Source organism: Sesamum indicum, linkage group LG2 (assembly GCF_000512975.1).
Source record: "Sesamum indicum cultivar Zhongzhi No. 13 linkage group LG2, S_indicum_v1.0, whole genome shotgun sequence".
In the NCBI taxonomy this organism is placed as follows: domain Eukaryota; kingdom Viridiplantae; phylum Streptophyta; class Magnoliopsida; order Lamiales; family Pedaliaceae; genus Sesamum; species Sesamum indicum.
The window spans coordinates 8,058,123-8,076,744 of record NC_026146.1 but is presented as its reverse complement, the minus strand read 5'-3'; the positions used below and the strand labels follow the sequence as shown (position 1 = coordinate 8,076,744).

Here is an 18,622-nt window from a genome sequence, read left to right as displayed (position 1 = left end):
CTTCGGCTTTGGAATCTCCGTAGCCTTTCCTTTTTGGTGTAGAAGAGGTAATGTTCCAAGGGTATCCCTGATTCGCTCCTGTCTGGATTTAGATGTCTCAGGGCTCTCTCGTTGGTTTCTCTTCAGATCTGTAATTTCTCCCTTCAGTTCTGTAAGACCCTTGTGTAGATTGGGAAGGATCTTAAGGACCTCGTCCACCTTTTGGGTCAAAGATTCTATTTTTATAGGTATATGTATTGACCTATGTCCATAGTCTTGAACCGTCTTTTGTATCTCCCTCAGATCTTGGGAGATCTTTGATGTATCCGGCTCGAGTTCTTTCCAATCATTCATAATTTTTTGAACTGAAATTATGTAGGAATTTACCCATTCCGTTTCTCCTGGTGAGGATTTTACCATGGACTTCAGTGGAGTATAGACGTCTCACTGCATTTCCTGGTAGTACTTGTCGAACTTCAAAATTTCTCAGCCACTCTTGTTTTTTTTCCGGCGTGAGAAGTTTTGGATCAATCCTCTTGGGACCGTTGTCACATTATTTGTCAAGAATTTCTATGAGAAATTCTCTTCTTTGTATTTCCAAAATCTGAAAAATATTCCCTATTTTCACAGTAACTCGACTCTCGTTCGATTCTATTTTTTTCAAAGAATCTCCTCCATTAGTGGATAAATAATATCAAAATGTAATATAATCATATATTTCTTCAATAAACCTACGCTCTGATACCATTCTGGTTGAGCTTGGGTAAAAAATAAGAATTGTTATGTAAATGGACTAAAACAACTCTTTTAAATCTGCACAGGGGTAAAAGTGTCCTAAAATTGTCCAGAAACCCGTCTGCGGACCTCATTTAAGTATTTCTGCAAGTTATTGTACTAATCTGGAAAATGCGTAAAAATAGTGGACTAAAATTGAACGTGAGGAAACTTATTGGACCAAAGTAATCTTTTTCCCAAATAAACGGCCCTCAAAAACTATGATTATGGGTATAATGCCATTAACATCATAAGCCAAATTAGTTAACCAAATCATGTCATTAATACTAAAACCAAGCAAATATATCATATATTACTATAGGCATCCATACTCATTAAAGAAACTTTTTGACATTTCAAGCATTTGTAGAGACATCCATCTACGACTTCTTTGGTGTGCTCCACGGACTTCCTTCTTGATGGATGGTGAAGGGCCAGCGTCATTACTATCGGGGTCGTTTGAGGCACAAGAACTTGGTGTTGCAGCAGACGTCTCACTACCCATTATGGTGAGGCAGTGGTCTTGGTTAGGGCGGGCAATGTTTAGTAGGGCTTATTAACACTCTTTGTGTCATTGTTCGAACAAATGCCCACCAAGATAGATCTCTGTTGTTGCTGCTATACGAAATCCACAAGTGGTATGATTCGGAGTCTTTGTCATGTGGTGGGATGTCATGCACCTATTTGTCATCCATGCATGTTCCACTTGAGTTGAAGAACTCTACCTCATCTTCCAAATTATCATCACATCAATCATTTCCAAATACAATGCATAATGCATTCAAATGCTGCTCCAGAGCATTCACATATGCTTTGCCAATTTTCCTTGCCTGTACATAAGCATATTAGTTTGCCTGTACCCGCAGTATTGGATTTTCAGCTTTACCAACCGCCTTGGCAATACGAGTAAGATGAAGTACTACCAAGACAACATTGATATCGAACATGGCACATAAGATGGCATGGCAATTGGGGCGATTGCGGTGAAAAAGTGTCATTTTTGTTGTGATCAAGTAGTGAATCGATAAAAGACTTCTCGATATCACGTGTCTAATGCACAAAATAGAAGAGCTCGTTTTGGTAATGAAAATCATCTCCTGCCATGATTGGGTTGTTGATTGCAGCGAAAGATGGTAGTAATTTAGCTTATGAGGAATTTTCAATTACAGCATACACTTGCAAATGTGAAAACGGGGGAAGGGGGTTGTAATAGTGCATGTTTCCTGCAAAGCGAGTGAGATTTCATAGGTAAGATGTTAGTTATAATTAAATATAATTTCCATCCAGTGAGACGGAATGAATTGACAATTCAAGAAAGGAAAAATCTTTAATTGCTAACAATGCAAACTATCAAAATTAGCTCATCTTGCAGAAGTTTGTCGCTACATGAGGGAATGAATGAAAGTAAAATATGGTTGGTCAATGGATAATTTTTTTTATTGCCAACCTTAGTGGATATTATATTACTTGTGGAGTGTACTGTTGCTATTTAATTACATAAGTTTTTGTTTGTATTACAGATCTTCCAATTTGAATAATACTTATATCAAAAGACACAGGAATATTATATATAACTTGTATAAAAGCTTAAATATGAAGTCAATACACGTGAATTACGGTTATATATACATAGACAAAACAATTGTTTACAATTGCAAAATAGTTTAAAAAACATCAGGTTAAAATAATATTTATTTCTTTGGAACAAATAAGTTCGATACAGATAACAAAGAATAGAAATTAGGGAGCCTATTACACGGCTCACTAACTCTGCCTGGGGTGGGGGTACCTATTATTCGTCGGCGGTCCGGCCCCACTATACAGAGCCGCCCCCCAACTCACTTAAAGGATGCTGCAACATTTCGAAGGAAATTTTTTCTTAATCTAGAGTAATCAGCCTAGTAATTTCAATGGTCTTGCTTCAAATTACTTTTAAAACAAGTAGACTATCATTAACCCACCTGTTAGTATAAGTAATTTGGCATATAATGTTACATAACAATAAAATATAGAGGGAAACAAGAATATTAAGCAATAATCATAATTTATTTGTTCTCGCCGAGTAAAATACATTTACACAATCAATTATGTATGGGGTCCTACAACAATTCTAAAATTAGAACACTGCCTTTACCAGGCCAAAATAATAAAAGTAATTCGGATCAAGACATTGCAATATAAATCCTACAAACCAAAAAAGAAAAAGGTTGCATGCAAATACAATGCAAGAGGTATGCTCCCGTTTTGCGTGTCATCCTGCTACTTTAAGCTTTGGACCATAGAATGGTCCTTTCCGGTGCACGAAGTGAATGCCTGGGGATTAGGATATGAAGCTCATATTAGGTACATTATACATGTATACGAATTGCATGACAAGCTCAACTCAGACCAGCTACAGCCTTGCCTCAAAATAAAGATAATAAGGAAAAACATTATTGATCCGAGTCCTGAGACAATGTCTTGATGACAAGCACAACACACCTGCTCGGATCCAAGTTAAAGTTGTATCCACTAAAAGTTAAGCTTTGAAAGCAAATATTCTTTAGTTAGGAAAATTTATCACACATAGAACCACTATCAACAAATCAACAATGCATTATAAATTAACCAATCTATAATAACAAATATATGAAGCTGTAGAAACACTGACAAAAATTTCCTGTACAGGGATTGCAGGGTGATTTGAATTAGATAGTTGGACTATAGCCAGTTAATGATCAATTCTATGCTAGGAACAACTGCTTTAATTGGATAACAAAACGGTATCCCACAATAATTCCCAAATGAAGGAATCTGCAATGGCTGTGGCTTAAATAATGATAAACAGTTGGGTCTGGCAATATGATAAACTATACTACAAATTCTGCCTCCATGTTTCTGTCAAAATCACCAAAAGCAAACCAAGTACCATCTGAAATATAACTAGAAGGAGCTATTGCAAGGAGCAAGATTTCACAGCTTGAGAGTTCCAACACACGACAGATGGGACCAATGTCGTCGACTTGTGTTCTGAAGCGTTTCATAGAGCACAAGTGTTTAAGTGCTCCCATCACGACAACTCCGAGTTTGTTTCTTTAGGAAGAATCAAACCGATCAGGCAAAGAGAGGGATTAGGAGGAATGGATAGCATGGAACACATTTCGGGCGAGTATGGGAGAATAAAAAGTAGTCTTGCCCACATGGACTTTGCAGCTGGGATTTTGATTACTCCTGCACAGTCTCGCTGCTTCAGGTATGATATGAAATCTTGAAACTGCAACATAGAATTAGAAATTTCAATCGCTTTGGTAACGAATGGACATGATAATTCAACAGACTACCATGAGAATGTTCCAAACATGCAAAGGACTTTGACAGTAAATAGAACAAAGTCAGTACTGCAATGACCTATATCAGAGAAAGGCGCATTGCTTTCTATGCAGGACGTCTTCTAATTTGTAATGTTAGGAGTTGTTCTATTACTACCTCACATGAACTGATTATTCGTATTGCTCATTACTGGATCTAAACTGGATGTAGGAAAATTATAGTAGATCCTTGATTATTTCGGGATTTTCCAACTGAACATGGCAGGTGCATTTGTGGGGGCATAATATATTACTCAGGTAGATGCCTCTAGGTAATATTTCAATCAAATATGTGCATAAGTGTAAATCTCATTTGCAGGTAAAATCAAAATAAACTGCATATGTAAAAAATGTAAAGCTTAAACTTCAGTAAATAACATAACATATTATGTATTTATATTTAGGGATAATTACATTTAGACCCCCTCACCTATTGCCCTTTTACACAAGCCACCCCCATAGTAGCCAGTGGCGCACGACGCGGCACGCGCCTTTTCGAAGGATGGCGCAAATATAAGAAATAATCTATATATCTATATAATTAGTATTATTTGACTAGATTAATGTATAAGGAGTTACATAAGACATATAAAACAACAAATTCAACATAACAAGAATTCATATAATTAAAACAACCAATGTTAAACCATTGAATCCACCCCTGCCTTTTCAAAAATTATAGAAACCAGCCCTAGCCGCCTTTAAAATCCCAAAATGTCCCTGTTGACTCAATCAAATTTTAATTTAATTTTTTAATAACAGAAATGCTCCTAAGGGTGTTTTGTAATTACCAGACGGTAGAGGAGGTGTCAACGTAATGTTTATGGAGATAAATAATATAACCCCGTATATTTTTTTTTTTATTTGTACTAATTTTTAATTTTAATTTAATTATTCTATTCATTTTTAATTAAATCTTTACATAAAATTACACTTTTAATAATTATAATATTAAATTATTCAATTAATATATTAACAAAATTAATTACTAGCTTATAAGTTCAAATTAATTATCACACTTTTATAAATTTCTAAAATTATTAAAATTAAAAAATTATTTATCCTCTATTTTTATTTATAATTAAATTTTATTAGAATTAATAAGTTATAATTTAAAATAATTTATGCAGTTTATATAAACTATATTAGAATTAGTAAAATAAATAATTTAATTATTCAAAAAAACATTTTAAATTATTAAATTTTTTTTTTAAAAAAATTATTCCTTCTTTCCAATCCTATCACACCCACAACTCTTGCCTGTGCCCTCGTTCCCACCGCCCTATTAAGGCCTATGGGCTATGTCCTCGCCCCTCTTGTGCCCAATCTTTCACTTTCCTCCGCTATCGTTCGCCATAAAAATATGTATGTCTATATTATATCACATACATACAAATATGTCCAATTATATACATATTTATTATTTATATTGTATAAACATATATACATACATGCATAACTTATTAATTTTAATAAAATTAGTTATAAATAAAAAAAATATATTTATTTTAAGAATTTAAAAAAATAATTTGTACAAGTGTGATAATTTTTTAATTTAAATTTATGAGCTAGTAACTAATTTTTATTAATAATATATTAATTGAATAATTTAATGTTTCAATTATTAAGAAGTGTAACTTTATATACAGATTCAGTAAAAAAAATTAATAAAATAATTTAAATTTAAATTAAAAATTAGTATAAATAATGAAAAACTATACGGGGTAATATTATTCATTCCCATAAACATTACTTGGCACTCCCTCTACCTTTTGGTAATTACAAAACACTCCTGAGGGCATTTGTGTCATTGAGAAAAAATTAAAATTTGACCATTTATAGGGGTAATTTAGGGTTTTAAAGTCTGTTAGGGGTGGTTTCTATAATTTTTGAAAAGGCAGCGGTAGTTTGCGTAAAAGGACAATAAGTGAGGGGGTGTAAATGCAATTATCTCTTATATTTATACTATAATAAAAGTGTGAATTCCCACTGAGGTTTGTTTCTTTTGTGAAAGATAATTTAAGGACTATTTATAACAATAAATAAGGATTAGTTATAAAAGAAAATTCTAATTAAAAAAAAGAAACTATTTAGTAGTTCTAATTTCTCTAAACTACCTAGATATAATTTTACGATTGATGATACTTTCAATTAAATTAAAGGGTAAATAACATTTAGCATCCAAACTATGACTATTTTTATACTTTGGCTCCTAAACTTTTTTTGTGTCAACTTACCATCTCAACTTTATGAAATTTTGCACTTTCCCATTTATAACTATTTTTTCACCAAGTTTTTTGTCTAAAAAAATCACATGCAATTCACTTGTGATATTTAATAGTTATGTGATGTAATATTTTTCACATATCCATAGTATGTGATGTTTCCCGGGCAAAACAATTAGCAAAAAACTCATCATATATGGTAAAGTGCAAATTCACAAAATTGAGATGGCAAATCGACACAAAAAGTTTAGATGTCAAAATGTAAAAACGAATATAATTCGAATGGTAAAATGTAATTTACCCTAAATTAAAACACAATAAAAATGCAAACATTATTTTAGACAACAGTTATTTAAATTTATTATTGAAAAAATACTTTACTGAGGTACATATGATAACCGTTAGCTATAAAGTTTTACATGAGCCGCATATGTAAACTATTAAGCTAAAACTTTTATAAATACTGGAGTGAGTGAAGCGGCCAAATTTATATTGTTAGTATTGAAATAAAATTAATATAATTCTTATGATACTAAATAGAATTATACTGGAAAAGCTCATGTGAGTAGCATTAATTTTTCATCAAAAGTAATTACTAACAACTATTATAAATCAATCAATGTAAAAAAATAAATTGCAAGACAAAATAGATAGTCTTGTACTATTAATATTAGAAAAAGGAGAAAAAGCTTAAAAACATAGTGAAAAACATTAAACAATAACGTGAACAAGTAAGATTCGGATAAAAAAATGCAAACTAAAATATTAGCTGTAGACTAAATTTTAAGTATATGAGATACAAACTTTTACAATTTGAAACCAGAAAAACCATCTAAATACACCCCCACCCCACCCCCGCATAAAAATTGACATAGTAGATAAAAATGAAATTGAAGTGAGAATTTGAGATAGAAAATGCACATATGATGAATGAACAACCTTAAAATTTAAATAGAGTAAACGGTATTAAATTTAAGGGTAAATTTCAACAACCTCCCTTAAGGTTTGGCATAATTACAAATACCCCTCATTATTTGAAAAATTATCAATACCCCCCTGATTTTAACGATCGTCTAACAATTAGCCCAATCCATTAGGTTTTCATCCATTTTTTATGGTGAACTGACCAAAATGCCCTTGTGGATCAAAAATTATAATTTTGTTTATTTTTTATTTTTTTCATGGACTAAGTGAATAATTTTTTTTATAATTGTTAAAAATTTTGTTATCCATCCTGTTTGATTTTTTATAACTTTTTAATTTTAAAAACTAAAAATGAAAAAATACAATAAGGGCAAAATTGACAATTTCATACCTCCATCCAAGGATTACATAATTTCATCAAACATCAAGGAGTATTTGTAATTTTTCAAACAACGAGGGGGTATTCGTAATTATGCCAAACTTCAGGAGAGGTCGATGTAATTTACCTTAAATTTAATTACTACAAATATAGAACATTATGATATAAAATAAAATTATTTTGATACTAAGATTTTAACAAGTTACATTAGCTGCTTCTTAAAAAGAACTAACATAACCCGAATCCATTTGACAAGATCAAGTAACAAAATATTGACAAAGATCAGAAAAAGAGACAATATAATGTTGTATAAAAAATGTTAAAAAAATAGCAAATCAATGTTAAACAAATCGTTTAAAAGTAAGATTTGAAATAACCGCATGCTGAAATGTCAGTTATAGGCTAGATTTCGGTTATATAATTATATTTTCAAATTCAGTAAACGGACTGATTATGCAGAAGAACTTAGTGACCATAAAATAATAAATAGAAAATGAGACAGTTAAGTTAAAACTTAGAACTTAAAAAAATGATAATTTATAGAGGTAATTTCTAAGAATAAGTTAAAATTAAGAAAATAAACCAAATAAATATTAAGAATAAAAATAGATATCAGCAAATAAAATCATCAATCTTATTCAATTAAAATTGCTTATGAAAAATAAGACCAAAACTCTTACGAACAGACTTTAAGAAAGATAATCATTTATATACATAATTACTTTTGTTTCTATGCCAATTGTATTTTTAATATAATACCATAAGTGTATAATAACAACAAATAATGACATGAAAAATTAAGCAGTAAACGCATGCTATCAAAAGACCTACCAATAATGAATAATCAAGTCTTATTAAATCAGCATTACTTATAAAAAAATCCAAATAAAGGACTTCAAGCCTTTAACTAAGTTTTTGTGATAATTTTGTATAGTCTTCTATAGATCACTATTTTTTACTATGTGTTAATTGATTGTAATACAAAACTACATATAATAATTAGTGAACACTAAGGCAGATTTTTACTTTTAAGAATTAACTTTCGATATAGCAGTAACATTTCTACACATGTGATGCATGTAGTAGTTGCTAGTAGACTAGTAGTAGCAAAAAGGAGAAAAGCAGTAAAAATTTACATAGACATTCGCCATGCAACATCAAGTGATATGAAGGGATGGAGAAAAATAGAAACACAATTGCAGATTCGACTTACACCCTTGTGATCGCCACTAGAGGATGGAAGCAGCCAACAAATTTCTCTCTGTCACATAGAGATAAAATCAGTAGGCAATAGATTGCCACAGAATAATATGACACCAGTTATCTAGCATTGATATTGCCACAGAATAACCATGAGCATATATCTCAAGCACACTTCATTCATCAAGACAACACCACTTAGTAGGCCGCGAAAGCTGATAAATTAACTAAAGCTGTGTTATGCAGACTTTAAGACCTTCAAAAACCACAAGATTCTAGTGTGGCCAGGTCAGTCCAAACCCATTAACTGGTCAAAACCCACACTCAAAAAATGTTCTTTATGGTTGCATGTGTCATGTAGCTTAGATTAGGAGCATAGGCAGTGCGATTAGGTTGCTTTCATGAGAATATCAAACCAACAAGACACTAGTGGTCAGGCAGAAATTTTAACTGTAAGAAACCAATTTATCTTCCTGACAAGTGTGATTCGGGTTGGGTAGGATGGATCCTTTTGGTTGGGCTGGTTGGTGGTTTAGTTCTATATCTTAAAACTAAAACTAGCACAATTTACAAAATGAACTATTACAAAATAATCCAACCAAATATTACAAAAACAAGGAATAAACAGCAAACTATTCCTTCAAAAATTTGAAACTCGAAAAGAAAAAGAAATTTTAGGAATTTTCAGAAATACAATACTAATGATGTTTCTGTAAAGTTTCATAAATGTTGTACAGTCATCATTATCAAAGGCCAACCTGAAAACCCGATTTCCTATACATTGTGCCTTCACAAGAGGAACTCTGTGTTACTGTGTATGTAGAGCAGTGGGATCAGATCCAAGGATTCCATGCAAGTTGATTTATGAGACCTTTTGAATAAATAATGGACGAAAAGACAATGGAAAAGCAGAGAATTTTTATTCTGTACAATTGTCACTGAACAGTCTGGATCACATCAGCTCACTTCTGATGATGCCAATTAGCAATATAAAACAAGGTATTGTTAGATGCAATTGCAAGATACTGACATAATCCTTGATCTTTCTCAATGAAGATTATTCTTGTAAGGTGTCTCACACATTTATTAATGATTAGTATTCTATTCTTTTCTGAGAGGTATGGGTGGGGCAGGATTGAAACTGAAGCTAAAATTACAAACTACAAGTAAAATGAATATTCTTTGACAAGCAATCACATAAGAGCATAAAGGGAATCAATGAGAAGTCCAAAGGCACTGCGTTAGGAGCAGAGACTTGCATACAAACACAGACATGAACATGGGCACAGCCACACACACACACACACAGAGCAACCATAACAAGTTCACCACTCACTCTGTGAGGCGGGGTACTAGAAAATGTTGATTTCACATGCCGGAGATCAGTGCGTTTTGTCATATCCAACCTAGCAGGCCATCTGCACATTCATCAGAAAACAATTTAAAGAAACATTTGTTCATCTCATTCTGCATGAAGATCAAAGTAAGACACGAATCCTTACTCTGCAGGCTCAACAATAGCATTTGAGTAGTTGCAAATATCAGAATCCACTCGTTGTGCATGTATTGTACAGTAGTAAACGCCACTTTTACTCAATATCCCTTGCCAGGGATAGTGCTGGGAAGACCTAGTCTCTGTATCAGCAGCTACAGATGGAGGAGGTGGGGGTGGAGAACTAGGGGGAGGAGGAAATGCAGGAGGCTGGGAATGGGGGGGAGGTGGAGGTGGAGGTGGAGGTGGAGGTGTTGGAGGCAGCGGAGGCTGTAACTCAGGCTGAGGAGGCAAAGGAGGACGGAAATCAGACTGAGGTAAGGGAGGAGGCAAATTAGGTGGAGGTGGTGGTAAAGATGATAATGGAGGAGGGACAACAGGCATAGAGAACATCTGATCATATGGTGCCATAGAACTTCCATGGATCTGTGCCAATGGAGTCACAGAAGCAGGTAAAAATGGCGGGCCTTGCAGATTACCGTGAGCATTAGCTGGCATTACAGGAGAAGGAATATGCTTTGGAGGCAGATGATGACCCACCCCACGTGCATCCCACAAACTATTAGGAGGTGCATAGACAGGTCGAGCGAATGTAGAAGCTTGAATCGGCTGCTGTGGTGTAATAGATGGTCCTGGAGTTTTAGATATGGATGCAATGCTTACTCCAGGATGTATTCCACTTTCAGGTTTTCCATACACCCATGATTGTTCAGTTGTACCACTTCTTCCAATTTCCACAATTCCTCCAGCAGTCCAAGTTGACTGGAAAGGGTTCGCACTTTGCATCATAGACCCACAATGTTCCTGACTTATTCTTGGTGATGTAAGTTCCAGAGAACTGCTATCTGGTCTTACTGAGGGAGTTGTGACGTGGGGGTTTGCAGGATTTCTGATGAAAACATTGGTGCAATAGTTCAGCTTGGCATTAAAAGTTAACCAATGACATGAAAGAAATTATGCGAAGATATAAGTACCCCAACTACATATCTCTAAGATAAACTTTATGAAATGTGTGGCAACATTAGGTAAGACCAAGACTGAATAACTACCAGACAGATCAACTGAATCCCGTAGATGCTAACATGGGAAAGATGCACAACAAAATTTCTAAGAGCAAATACAGAAAAAGTAAAAACTTAGCACAATGTCAAACCTGAATTCTATCTGGAAGAAAATCCCAGGACAGTCTCGTAAATTCTTCAATAAAGTATTTGCTGTATCTGTGCTGCTACATTCAATAACCCAATAAGAACCTCTTGGCATACTTGTTCTACTCATCCTGACAACAGATCCAGTTTTATTGATTGCAATGTTGCAAACAGCCAAAAGCTCATCATCAGTGATACACGAGGGGCTTATATTTGGAATATTAATCCAAAGTGTGTTTGTTGGTGCTCGTTCATGTTCCCACATTGGAGCACCATGCGCATGATTCTCAAAAGAACCTTGGGGGTGAGTGAGATTATACTTTGCACGTAACTGTTGAAGCAATGAAGACAATCCCGATGTCCTTGTCAAATAATTCTCAGGAGGCTTCTCTATCAAAGTCTGACCATGAGGTGATCCAATCATGCTATTAGCAGGGAAATTGTTTCTCGTATCAACATGAACTGAAGCAGGAGAAGGCCTTGCACCTTCAGCATGCATCATTACATTAGCTGGACCTAAGTTGGAGGGAGGTGGGAAAAAATTACTATTTTCCTTGCGATGCCACCGTAGATGAGCTATTGAAATGGCAGCTTCTTCAGGTGCATCAAATTCCATCAATAATGCACCTTCACTACTAAGATCAATGACCGTGCGAGGGCCCTTGTGAAGTACTTTCTTAACTTCATGCATCATCTCATCCTTTGCCCATTTGCTTGAAACATTTCCAACATAAACATGGCAACTAGAACCAACAGCAATACCATTTATAGCTCCTCTTGTTCCTAATCCTGTATCCAAAAACTTTATCCGTAGGCAGGCACCCCAAGGGGAACGCCCCCGCATTAGTTCCCTAGCTTTCAAAGCATCCATAATATTTCTATACTCAATAGTAGCAAATCCTTTAAATGGAAAATATCGCAATTGATCTATAGGACCAAACTTCTCAAACTGAAACCTAATAAGCATTTCAGATGCATCAGGACCTAATGACCCCAGCCAGAGTTGTTTTGAAGCTGGAAAGATATCCATTGCAGCAGGGTCTCCATCAGAGTACCATATTGCATGGTGGGTTGATGAATGAGGAGGAGGAATATTTTGCTTTGGAGATTCAAAAGGAGAATTTGCAGCTTCAGTGGAGGATCTTAGAGCAGGTATAGGTTGGTCGATATTCGGAATTGGACTCCTCTCTACCTGGGTAGAATGGCTTCTACCATTAAATGAGTTGCTTCTGAAATCCCGCGGCGCTCTCGTTCTGGGTGAGAAAGACTGTCGGTTCAACAATTCCCTAGGCATGAACGTTTTGGCATTGGAATGATCTCCAGGATCCCCATAATGAGAATCCATCGACTTTGATTCTCCATCAAAAGGATCAACCCCAGCATTGATTTGTGTGCTACCTTTTTTCAAATGGATGCCTGAAAGCTTCTGTGGACAATCTCTCCCTGAAACTACAGAAGGAGATCCTAGCTTATTAGATATTCTAGAAACCAAGTACTGATTCACATATTGAGATGAAAAAGGAGTACCCTCAGCACCATCTACTTGACGGTCTTCTGCCTTAACTTGTAGAATAAAAGATTCAAATACTTCTTCTAGAACAGATGTAATGTCAGAAACGACTTCAGCAGATGCAGAATCGCAAAGCATCCTGTATCTTGAAAAAATCAAACTTTTGAGCGTTGGATCTCTATTAAGAACCTGTAAAACAAAAACCAAGAATAAAGTACAGCAGTCAAAAAAATAATAATAATAATAATAATCCGAAACATTTTTGGACAAGCTCTAACCAGTATTATAATGGTAAAAGCTAAACAGGACAATACCATCAGCATTCCGCTCATTGAAGAGGCTGACTAGTGAACTCTTAGATAGTGTAACATGACAATATTAAAAGTGTAGAATGATATGTTCTACTACTTTCAGCTGTTCAATCATTGAGAGATGCTATATAGGCACCATCAAATATTATCTGATAATATTAACCACAGGGCAGGCAAAATGTCAGTGCTTTTACTTCAGCTACAGGAACAGTTCTACACCATTTGATTTGATAGGTCAGCATTCCAACTAGACTTGAATCACAGTTTCTATTACAACATCATTCTTTTTTATGCAACTCCAACCATCATATCCAGCATATTATAAGGTCATTAACAAAAGGAAATGTCATGTAGTGTAGTGTAGGTTAGAAAGTTCATCTTACTTGCTTCATGAGTTCCTAAGATGAATGGAAGCAAGCTTGATATCAAACCTATAACATGAATGCTTGAGGGTAATATTACATGCATAGAAGCTGATTCTAGAGATATAACAGAATACTAAAAGAATGTCAACAAGGTTATACGATCAAAGCTTGAGTTAAGGTTTCAGCTTCGGCAAATTCCATACATGAAGTTAAATGTCAGCAAGGCGAATGATCCTTTAGAGCATCAACTACGAGTACTTCCATTGTCAAAACTGAAGTCCCGTAGCTAATAATAGTACCAACTATGGAACAAGATTAGCTACCAGAAGAATATATCAACAATACATCAATCCCACAGGTCAACACAAAACCAGTCCGTATTGCCAAGTGCCCACAGTCCTAGAAATTCCCCAAACAGAATTAGCAAGTGCTTTAAATAGAAAACAAATAACAGCTCCTGTAACAGAACCAGGACTAACAGAATGCTTTCATCATAGAATCAATCTGAGAAGTATGACACATTACAATATAGAGTATATTACCAGTCCTAACAAGCAATTCTTTATTACTGCTGGTGTACTATTTGAAAAAGAATTTCCCTTTGATAGAGGACAGCTGTTAGTAGGCTGCTTCTCATCACCTTCTGTTCTGCTAGATTGAATGGATGATTCAGCACATCCCTCATCCACACGATGAGTACCAATATCATTCAGTTCAATTGTCAACTGGCGAAGAAAGTAATTTCCTTTCTGTGCCCCCTCCTTTCCAGTGGAGTTAAAGATTTCAAAGCAAGCAATAAGTGAATCTTTAGGACAACTGAAGAAAATCCTCAAAAAACTTAGTGCATGCAACTTAGACAATTTGAATAACACAGAATTATCTTCCTCCAAAAACTCGCGCTTAAAATCAGAAAACGATTCTGCAACTTCATAAATTCTCAGGACTCTCCAGTCAATAATACCAAAGATATCCTTTCCCTCGAAAGAGGACACGAGAAAAGTAAAAACATGAAGAAAAACTGCAGAACATATCCCTTGAATAACTGCTGAAGTTGAGGCCACAGAAGAAGCAGCCTGGCAGATATCAACTAGACCTAATATGCAGGTCTTAGCAGTCTCAAAAGGAATACCATCAATGTCTTCTCCCCTACTTATCAATGCGAAGCACCGATTATACATACTTGTTACAACATTTGCTGCAGCTTCAAGTGCAGTTGGACAATATGATGCATAGTGCGGTATGTGCTCTGCCACTAGACGTTGTACACATAGTCCACCTGTAATAGCATCATAGCATCATAAATATCACAAAAGTTTACATGGATAATCAAAACTATATGTGCAATATAAAGGAAATATAATATCAAAAGGCAGAAGCCACTCAAATTGTTTAATATAAAACTAAGAATACAATAACTAAATTCCACACTTGTTGCTGATTATCATCAAAAGAGATTGACATTTCCACCTAAAGGCATTACTTAAGTTCAAGAAAGAAATTTAATAGAGATTTACTTCATAAAACCATACATCATTCATCTGATATCTAGTGATGGAAGTTCTCATAATCTTAAATACAAGATGTATCAACTTTAATTGAGAAAAATTAGGGAAGACAACATGTGTAATTTATATAACAGCAGGACTGGTAATATAGTGGACAACTATAGCTTCGGATCTTCCAGCAGCTTGTTGGTGAACCTCTGTTACTTCACACCAGCAACCCATGATTCTATTTGTCCTTGAACATTACATAGGCAGCATAGAAGAGAGTGCTTGACCAAATCAACACGCAGTTGGCATCTCAAGAAGATATCTAGATTGGACATTGTAACATACTGGGAGGGTTATTATCTAAATTATTGGTGCTTTATCTGTGATATGCTGGTGCGATATTAATCACTAATTATCTTTTGAGCTATATGGCAACTTCTCTTCCATATGATCATGATGAACATTAGAGAGCAAAAGTCTAAAGGTAGTTTTTTCATGCTTCTGGTGGCACGAATGTTCAAAATTTCACCAAACATTTTTAGCTTAGTGTGTGCAAAAACAAAGAATCAAATACTTGATCATTTTATGGTAACGATGAAACATGATTGATAATACATGAGAGGATAGAAGCTCTCAAGTTTTTTTTGCTTTTACATACACCATATATGAGTATTATGACATTAATCACTTGTCATTAAAACGAATGCAGATCATTCCAACTTGTAGAATTAAATGGATAACATAAGACATCCTTCTCAACAAGCATCCTCCACTAGGGTTCTGCTTTAAGCCATGTTCTTCTATGGCATGAGTTAGCAATTCTGCTTATTGAAAACTATGATAATTCAACCAATCAGATCCAGAAAAATTACATTAATTTGAGGTGGAATACTTTCTTTACGCACCGTAGGCATACAAAAGTTGATAACTAATATTGTAAAACTTGAGAAAGAAAATTTAATTTCAACTGTGTGGATACTTCGGAAGTTTTACGTTGAGCTCCCCTACAATAAACTCAACAGTAAAGATAATCTACTTCTAACACAGTTATCCATTCAGTGTAGTAACTCAAGATATTCCTTTGAAAGCAAAAAGTAAGCGGTGCTAATCACATTGAACATAGTCCCGTTCACATGAATCTGATCAACGGTTGACATACTGCTGGTTTCTGATTCTTGCCCAAGGACAAAGACCTTAAAGATTAGTTACAGACAGGGTAACAAAGAGAAAGAGCGCTGGTAGGGATGTACCCACCAACTCGGTGGTTGAACAACAACATTAACTAGTGGGTCACAGTCATTTTCTTCTCCATATACTAAGTAATTGGCGGCAGCAATCTAATTTACATGCCATATCAAATCCTTCAGTTTACCACACATATATGTAGAAAGGAATTTTCAATCATATCAGGATCCAATTGAAAAACTGGGGTCAACTATTTAGAAAATCCTGCCTCCATATAAGTGGTCATAAGGACACTCCCAATAGTCTATGTGATTCAAGTACTGCTCCACCGCCACCAAATGTAGCTTGGGATAAATCCGGTGAGATGATGGAAGGAAGCATGCACATCACATTATGATTTGCCAATATGAAGCAAGATTTGGGATAGTGAGCTTAACTTTAATGAAACAGCTAATGACCAAGGTTGGTCGATTTGCTACCAAAACTGCGAAAATATTGTCAAGCCCAAGCAAATGGTGAGATCAAGCAACTTTATTAAAATGCAAATCATTTAGCACTTTATACTCAAAGATCAAAACGACACAAGTTATCATTTCATTTGAGAAAGTTATAGAAACTTAGCATGTCGAAAGCTTGTTTGAATAAATATCCAACCACCCTGCACAGCTCAATTCTATTTGCGGTCCTACTTCAACGGAACACACCATCAAGACAACTGCTTATCTGGTATTATCAAACAACATAAAACCAAAAAATTATAAATAAAAATCGAACCCTAAAATTTATGCTCTAAAGTTCCCCTGAAGTAAAGACAAGAAAACACATCTTTACTGCAATAGTTTAATTTCTTTCGAATTATTAGGACCAAAAAAATAAAAGGACGATCAGTAATTCTCCAAGTAACAGATGAAAAAGACAAAAAAAAAAAAAAGGAAGCACAAAAACGATACCCTAACCTCTAGCGGCCGTGATGAGAGAGAGATAGGCTTCTTCCAGTTCCGGCATAAAACGCTTATCCTTCTGACCGATGCAGAATTTTATTCTCTTATAGCACTCAAAAACATTCCGAATTTCTTCTTGGCTTCTGCGCCTTCGCAAGATTTCTTCCTGAGACAACCGCGGAGGCGTGTGCGGCTGCGAAGGTTGTGTAGGTGGTTCTGTCGGCGGCGGAGGTGGCGTGGCGGTGGTCGGCGGAGATTTCGGAGGTGGCGGTTCTTGTAACTTTCGCTTTTTCAGGGGCTGCTCCGCTGCGGCCATGGCGCACAGAAGAGGGCAAAGACTGAGAGTGACAAGCCCGTCTATCCCTTCTATATTTTGATCATTTGTTTGAGTAGAGCTGTATTTTATTTTAGTTATTAAAAGCTTTATTTTGTGTGAATTTCAATATGAAAATATTCATTTTATCCTCTTCAATAAAGAAAATACAAATTATTCTTTTTTAATTTTTGTCTCTCTTCCAAAAATATAAAATAAAAATATTTAATCCAATACTTCTAAATCAAAAACTAAAACAAAGAATTTAACCAGATCAATTATAAAATTACATAGTCACTTAATCTATAAAATCTATACTTTTATATAATTGAATAGGGTGTTTTTAATTTATTAATATATTAATTTTTTATTTTTAATATTTAATTTTTTTTTCTTTTCTCAACTTAACCTACCACATGCTTTCAAATACGTCCAGCATGCTTTTACGATAAAATTAAGCCTTCATAAATTTATACCTTAGGTAGATTGTATTGTCATCGGGTATTTCAAGTTCTCGATTTTAGAATATAATCTTATTTCGTTTCATACCTTAAGTAAGGGTGCAAGATGAGTCAAGCCGGCACGTGGCTCAACAAGAGCTCGAGGCCAAGTATTTGTGTTCAAAGCACGAGAACTTTTCTCTATTTTTTTTCAATATTTTATTTTTTTGCAATATAAAATATTTTTATATATTTAACTATATAATCGATATTATATCAAATTCATATTGAAATTTCATCATATATTAAATTATATTTAATTAATATCTCATATTTTAATTTTAAATAATAATAAAATCTGTTGTTTTTATTTGTATTATAATCAAATATCTATCTAAAAATAAGCTTAATCAATAATTTAGTTTTGATAATTTTATTTAGTAAATACTTATTTAATATAATGTATATGAATTTAATGTTATATTTGTTATCAATTTGTAAACTTATTTTGAGATTTCGTGATTCCATCAATTATTTTAATGATAATAATAACAATGCTAATTAATCAATTTTACTTACAAAAAAATATTAAGGTC

At 34.3% G+C, this 18,622-nt stretch overlaps 1 protein-coding gene across 1 annotated transcript; it reads right to left on the bottom strand.

Annotated features, from left to right (window-relative positions):
- Positions 3,193 to 17,669, bottom strand: LOC105155596. Its single transcript, XM_011071490.2, has 8 exons — positions 17,289 to 17,669; positions 14,197 to 14,930; positions 12,996 to 13,167; positions 11,474 to 12,917; positions 10,331 to 11,209; positions 10,165 to 10,246; positions 8,842 to 8,889; positions 3,193 to 4,006 (listed from the first exon to the last, which is right to left on the bottom strand). The coding sequence occupies exons 1-8, from the start codon at positions 17,587 to 17,589 to the stop codon at positions 3,803 to 3,805; spliced, it is 3,864 nt and encodes a 1,287-aa protein (XP_011069792.1). The 5' UTR covers positions 17,590 to 17,669; the 3' UTR covers positions 3,193 to 3,802.